Source organism: Salvelinus sp. IW2-2015, unplaced genomic scaffold (genome assembly GCF_002910315.2).
Source record: "Salvelinus sp. IW2-2015 unplaced genomic scaffold, ASM291031v2 Un_scaffold3050, whole genome shotgun sequence".
Classification (NCBI taxonomy): domain Eukaryota; kingdom Metazoa; phylum Chordata; class Actinopteri; order Salmoniformes; family Salmonidae; genus Salvelinus; species Salvelinus sp. IW2-2015.
In genome coordinates this window covers 20891-28746 of record NW_019944342.1, presented here as the reverse complement: position 1 = coordinate 28746, position 7856 = coordinate 20891, and the positions used below count along the sequence as shown (strand labels likewise).

Below are 7856 nucleotides of genomic sequence, written 5' to 3'. Positions count from 1 at the left end.
TTAAGTCTGGGACAAAAGGCTCCTGAACAGAGACCAAGTCTGGGACCAAAAGGCTCCTGAATAGAGCACCAAGTCTGGGACCAAAAGGCTCCTGAAACAGAGCACCAAGTCTGGGACCAAAAGGCTCCTGAACAGAGCACCAAGTCTGGGACCAAAAGGCTCCTGAACAGAGCACTAAGTCTGGAACAAAAGGCTCCTGAACAGAGCATTAATCTGGGACCAAAGGCTCCTGAACAGAGCACCAAGTCTGGGACCAAAAGGCTCCTGAACAGAGCACCAAGTCTGGGACCAAAAGGCTCCTGAACAGCTTCTACACCCCAAGCCATAAGACTGCTGAACAGTTAATAAAAATGGCTACCCTTATATTTACATTGACCCCCTTTTTATTTGCACCGACTCTATGCACACTCACTGGACTCTACCCACACAAATCACTGGACTCTACCCACACAAATCACTGGACTCTACCCACACAAATCACTGGACTCTACCCACAAAATCACTGGATCTACCCACACAAATCACTGGACTCTACCCACACAAATCACTGGACTCTACCCACACAAATCACTGGACTCTACTCAGGCAGGTCACCCATGACACAAGTCAGTATTCGACATCCATCCATGTCTGAGGATGTCGGGCGATGAAGAGGAAACGCCGCTGGGGGCAACAGTGAGCGCTGTTACCTTGAAGGAGGCTTTGTGGACAGGGATGGCGGATGGGTGTCAGCATCTGCCTGTGGTTCCAAATGTTGCATGTTCGAATCCAGCGATAGAAAGTTGTTTTTGATATTTTTGTTTTGTGCCTAACCCAAACATTAACCCTTACCTTAACTATTCAGAGTTAATGCCTTACCTTAACCATTCAGAGTTAATGCTTAATCTTAACCTTGAACGATAGAGGTAACCAAACACTTTGAAATGTGATGTTTGAGAAACATGGATGAACATCTAATTGTGACGTGAGACTGAGAGCTGGTGGCTCTACCCACACAGTCACACATATTACACTGACACTCCAACACAAACTACATATGCTCACACACACACACACCCATTCACACACGCTGCTGCTACTATGTGTATTATTTATCCTGGTTGCCTAGTCATTTTCACCCCTACCTACATGTACATTTTACCTCGTACCCATGACATTGACTCGGTACCGGTAATCCTTGTATATAGTCTCATTATTGTATTGTGTTACTATTTCCTAGTTTTTTTTGGGGGGGGGGGTACCCACACAAATCACTGGACTCTACCCACACAAATCACTGGACTCTACCCACACAAATCACTGGACTCTACCCACACAAATCACTGGACTCTACTCAGGCAGGTCACCCATGACACAAGTCAGTATTCGACATCCATCCATGTCTGAGGATGTCGGGCGATGAAGAGGAAACCGGCCGCTGGGGGCAACAGTGAGCGCTGTTACCTTGAAGGAGGCTTTGTGGACAGGGATGGCGGATGGGTGTCAGCATCTGCCTGTGGTTCCAAATGTTGCATGTTCGAATCCAGCGATAGAAAGTTGTTTTTGATATTTTTGTTTTGTGCCTAACCCAAACATTAACCCTTACCTTAACTATTCAGAGTTAATGCCTTACCTTAACCATTCAGAGTTAATGCTTAATCTTAACCTTGGAACGATAGAGGTAACCAAACACTTTGAAATGTGATGTTTGAGAAACATGGATGAACATCTAATTGTGATGTGAGACTGAGAGCTGGTGGCTCTACCCACACAGTCACACTATTACACTGACACTCCAACACAAACTACATATGCTCACACACACACACCCATTCACACACGCTGCTGCTACTATGTGTATTATTTATCCTGGTTGCCTAGTCATTTTCACCCCTACCTACATGTACATATTACCTCGTACCCATGCACATTGACTCGGTACCGGTAATCCTTGTATATAGTCTCATTATTGTATTGTGTTACTATTTCCTAGTTTTTTTTGGGGGGGGGGGGGGCTTGTAAGTAAGCATTTCACAGAAAGTCTACACCTGTTGTATCTGCACGTGACAAATGAAATTGTATTTGATTTTAATTCTTGAGATGAACCATACAGGTTGTTTTCATGTGGGCAGCAGCGGTGTGCAAAGAAGAATGGGCAGGGGAATGAGATGAGCAACTAGGGTGCTAGCTAGTGAATGATAGTCAACTGACTACTTGTGGCAAACTTAAATGTGTTAGACATCAGTGTGTAGCTACGTGGCTCACTTTAGTTGGTAGAGCATGGCGCTTGCAAAGGCAGGATTGTGGGTTTGATTCCCACTGGAGACACCCATATAAAAATCTATGCATGCACTACTGTAAGTTTATTTATTTATTTCCAAAGTGACTTTGGAAAAAGCGCCAGTGAACTATATGTATGTATGTACAGTGGGGCAAAAAAGTATTTAGTCAGCCACCAATTGTGCAAGTTCTCCCACTTAAAAAGGTGAGAGGCCTGTATTTATCATAGGTACACTTCAACTATGACAGACAAAATGAGAAAACAAATTCCAGAAAATCACATTGTAGGATTTTTTATGAATTTTATGCAAATATGGTTGAAAATAAGTATTTGGTCACCTACAAACAAGCAAGATTTCTGGCTCTCACAGACCTGTAACTTATTCTTTAAGAGGCTCCTCTGTCTCCCACTCGTTACTGTATTAATGGCACCTGTTTGAACTTGTTATCAGTATAAAAGACACCTGTCCACAACCTCAAACAGTCACACTCCAAACTCCACTATGGCCAAGACCAAAGAGCTGTCAAAGGACACCAGAAACAAAATTGTAGACATACACCAAATTTCTTGTTAACAAACTATAGTTTTGGCAAGTCGGTTAGGACATCTACTGTGTGCATGACACAAGTAATTTTTCCAACAATTGTTTAGACAGATTATTTCACTGTATCACAATTCCAGTGGGTCAGAAGTTTACATACACTAAGTTGACTGTGCCTTTAAACAGCTTGGAAAATTCCAGAAAATTATGTCATGGCCTTAGAAGCTTCTGATAGGCAAATTTACATAATTTGAGTCAATTGAAGACCCCAGAAAAAACATTGCAGCCCTTCACAAGTCTGGTTCATCCTTGGGAGCAATTTCCAAACGCCTGAAGGTACCACGTTCATCTGTACAAACAATAGTACGCAAGTATAAACACCATGGGACCACACAGCCATCATACTGCTCAGGAAGGAGACTCGTTCTGTCTCCTAGAGATTAACGTACTTTGGTGAGAAAAGTGCAAATCAATCCCAGAACAGCAAAGGACCTTGTGAAGATGCTGGAGGAAATAGGTACAAAAAGTATCTATATCCACAGTAAAGCTCAGCAAGGAAGAAGCCACTGCTCCAAAACTGCCATTAAAAAAGCCAGACTACGGTTTGCAACTGCACATGGGGACAAAGATCGTACTTCTTGGATAAATGTCCTCTGGTCTGATGAAACAAAAATAGAACTGTTTGGCCATCATTATGTTTGGAGGAAAAAGGGGGATGCTTGCAAGCCAAAGAAAACCATCCCAACCGTGAAGCACGGGGGTGGCAGCATCATGTTGTGGGGGTGCTTTGCTACAGGAGGGACTGGTGCACTTCACAAAATAGGTGGCATCATGAGGCAGGAAAATAATGTGGATATATTGAAGCAACATCTCAAGACATCAGTCAGGAAGTTAAAGCTTGGTCGCAAAAGGTTCTTCCAAATGGACAATGACCCCAAGCATACTTCCAAAGTTGTGGCAAAATGGCCTAAGGACAACAACGTCAAGGTATTGGAGTGGTCATCACAAAGCCCTGACCTCAATCCTATAGAAAATGTGTGGGCAGTACTGAAAAAGCGTGTGTGAGCAAGGAGGCCTACAAACCTGACTCAGTTACACCAGCTCTGTCAGGAGGACTGGGCCAAAATTCACCCAACTTATTGTGGGAAGCTTGTGGAAGGCTACCTGAAACGTTTGACCCAAGTTAAACTATTTTAAAGGCAATGCTTCCAAATACTAATTGAGTGTATGTAAACTTCTGACCCACTGGGAATGTGATGAAATGAATAAAATCTGAAATAACTCTATTATACTGACATTTCATTCTTAAAATAAAGTGGTGATCCTAACTGACCTAAGACAGTGAATTTTTTACTAGGATTAAATGTCAGGAATTGTGAAAAACGGAGTTTAAATGTATTTGGCTAAGGTGTATGTAAACTTCCGACTTCGTATGTATGTATGTTGCTTTGTGTTCTGTTGTCCCATGCCGTGTCGTTCTTTGCTGCCCTTTGAAGAGTTTGTGTTGCAAGTTAGACGTGTGCTGTAGCTATCACCACCACATCAAACAAACGCAGCAACGGCAGATAGCAGCGCTGTGGCTCCACACTCTGCTGCATACGTCGAGCAACACTGCCCTTGCAGAGAAGTCATTTAACACCACTAACAGCCCAGCGTGGGACAGAGCTGGTTATTTTCGGCGCCACACAACTTTTCTGAAGCATGACAGAAAGGGAAACACATTTGTGTTTCTGACTATCCTTTACTGGCAACGCAGAAACAAATAAAGTCAACGAATAGAAAGAGAAAGAGAAAAAAGGAGAGAGGAAGGAAGTTAGAGAGAGTATGAAAGTGACAGCAACAAAACATGAGAGAAAGTTAGACAGRTGAGAGAGAGAGAGGGCGAGAGAAAGAGAGGGTGAGAGAGAGGGCGAGAGAGAGAGAGCGAGAGAGTCATCAGTATCTCTAACTGTTCGTGACTCAAAGCAACATTGCAACATCAAATGTGAGGAAATTGGCCAACCTCCTGCCCTGCCAAGCGCTGGGAGCGAATCAGACCGGCACAGAGCCAACATTGACGACAAGTCATTCCTCTGTCGGGAGCAGTATAATACAAAACTGGCAACGTAAGAGATCAATATAAGGCCTAATAAAACATTCAGCAAAACCTACAACACAAGATGAACTGTTTGGACAAGCCCAAAGTTGATGAATTACATTAAAGTCCCATAAAGAAACATGAGTCTTGCTATGATCACAGATCAAGCAATGATTTCATCACATACTTGAGTCCTTCTCAACAGTTGTCAGATTACCTTCGGGATGTGAAGATGAAGGACTTATTTCAAAGTTTAAAAGTCAGTCTAAAGTAGAAGAATAAAGAGGGAGGAGCTGGGTCAGATGGGTCATTCCATCCAGCCCAGTCCAAAGATCTACGAATAAGTCTCTGTCTTGACGACGAAGGCAACGCAAAGCTAGTTTAGTGATAGGCATTAAAAACACTGCCAAATAGTAGCCTAATTTATTTCAAGCATTTATTGCGTTCATTGCCAGCAGCTGGAGCTCAAGTATCTGGGGTGCATCTCAATAGTCTAAAGGCGCTACCTCTCCTTGTATCCTTCCCTTTATCTGCATTGATCTGGAAAGACAGAATAGGTGAAAGCAATCACCTGTCCAGGTCTTGCCAATCAGTGTGGTCTAAAGAGAGGGACTGGAAGAAGAAGAAGAGGCAACGGGAAGAAGGAGAGGAGACTGGGAGTAGGAGAGGAGACTGGGAGAAAGGAGAGGAAACAGATAGGAGACCGGGAGAAATAGTATTTAATACCCCCCAACCTTTGCCTTGATAATACTGCTCCGCCTAGGGATTCCTTTGGCATCTGTAGTTTCTCCCGCTCCCGGTTTGTCAGTCATTGGGGATCCGGGACCAGTTTCGGGTTGGACAGCAGTCACCGTGTCTGACATCCCGCAGCCTCCGTTGGACAGCAAGTCCTCTCGATGCGTCTCGAGGCTCACCCCATTGCCTGGCGAGGGTTTCATCCCAGCAACAGGTGGGCGCGCACCCTAACGGTCCTTAAATCCGCTATAAATGTGGATTTCCGTTCACGGTAGCTGTGTGTAGGTCTTGATTGGTGATCGCCTCGCTACGTGAAATAACTGACAATAACACGATGCTTCAGCACGCCAAAGCGACTCAAGGCTTTAACAGACAGCCACACAGCCCGTGTTATCTTGCAAAGTAGACTACCCAAAAGATATCCTCTACAAATCTTGATTCTCCGTCGGTAGACATTGCTTTACACGAGAATGGGAATGCCAATGATACAAATAATCTGCAGCATCACCTTCTGCCGGCGACTCACCAGAATGGAAATTCAAAAAGAGATTTATGTTACAATGAACCGGATGGCACACCTCAAGTGCCCTGCGCAGTTGTAACCACTCCTGACGGCGCTATAGTCATCTTCATAACAGGGAAGTGAAGGCAACTGGCTTCAGGGTCATGTCTAGATGGGATACAGCTTTTGTCAAATTGACGTCAAAATTATTTTTTTGTGCATATTAGCAAACCTTAATCTAATTATCCTAACATGCTGCGTAAGTTCTCCTAAACCTGYTACGAAAAGTCAAGTTTGACAAGAGCTGTATCCTTTATAGACACAACTGCTTCAGGGGCTTGACTTGTCAGTTCTCACCACCTAACCGTTGTAGCCTAGGCATAGTCTATACTACTACCGTAGATGAGCAGCATATTTCCAGCTGTTGTCGAATTTATTCACTGTCTGCGTGGAAACAGTGGCGCGAGTGTTACACTTTGGGCACCTACCTATTGATGGTTTTTCATACAACAGCTTAGTACGGATGCAATATTGGCTACGTTTCCATAAACATGCCCACTTCTTCTTGACTGGTAAGTGTGAACCGTGGTGATCCCCACATGGCATTAAACAGCATATCCTCCTGAGACCCAGCAATTTATTTTTGTCCTCTCTAGTGGACATCAGTTATTGGTCAGTATCTCTGAGTCCATTCAAGCCACTGTGTTAAGTCCTGTAGTCCCTTTGAGAAGACATTCTGGGCTTTCCAATATCACATGTGTGTTACCTTGACAACTTTACCTTCCTGGTTCTTAAAAAAATGTCTGCCTATAAAATTAGCACATTTTATGGAAATTTGAAAAGTAGTGTGTAAGTATTACCTTTTTTGATATTCAAGTTGTTTATAGTAAGTAAGGAATAGTTAAGTGAGTTGTCAGGACTGTGTATATATTTTTTCATATTAAATAAGAGATTATCAAGAAATGTCCTCTGTAGTGGACACCCAGATGTCACAGCTATGCTTTCATCTACTGTACCCATTGACAGTAATGTAAATGTTTTTCATCTACTGTACCCATTGACTGTAAGGTACTTTTTGTTTCTTATTTATGTCCTAATGACAACTACAGAGGACAATTTTGCACTTACAATAAAAGATAAATAACAATATTTTTCTAATTTCTTTCTTGGTAACATGTTTTTCTTTCACCCCAAACACTTATGTTATATTACATTTTTTAAAAATCAAAAAATTGTGTCTCATGAGAATATAACATTTACATTTTAGTCATTTAGCAGACGCTCTTATCCAGAGCGACTTTCAGTAGTGAGTTTTTATTATTTTTTATTATAATGATTGGAATTCCCATAAAAAGTTATTGGGCAAACAAATGTAATTGTGCCAATATTCCAATGGACATATCCAGGCTACGGATGAATAAACACTATTCTATTCTGTAAGACAAAACCTGTAGGGAAAATTGCACAAGTGGCTCTTTTCTGATCTGCAGCAAATGTCCTTGTTGTCTTTTGTATAGCAACCGATATTGGACGCCCTTTTGAAAATAAGTTGAATTGAATGTCATGGGATGAATAACACAATAAATTGCATTAGCTGTGCTTCCGAGGGGCATTATTATGGAGCCTTTCTCCTTCAAGGGTAAATACCAGCCAGATGCATTGAATGAATATCTGTGCTTTATTTTGTTCTTCCTTCAAAACAAAAAAACACCAACCTATTCCTGCAAAGACAAGTTGCAGC

At 42.4% G+C, this 7856-nt stretch overlaps 1 protein-coding gene across 1 annotated transcript in view; it reads right to left on the bottom strand.

Annotated features, from left to right (window-relative positions):
* The window catches only part of LOC112075259 (inactive phospholipase C-like protein 2), a 38211-nt gene extending 31983 nt beyond the window's left edge, over positions 1-6228 (bottom strand). The window contains exon 1 of the mRNA XM_024142282.2: positions 5613-6228. Within this exon, the coding sequence (XP_023998050.1) occupies positions 5613-5816 (204 nt within the window). The 5' untranslated portion in view covers positions 5817-6228. The remainder of the gene's footprint in view (positions 1-5612) is intronic.
* Between the last annotated feature and the right edge of the window lie 1628 nt (positions 6229-7856).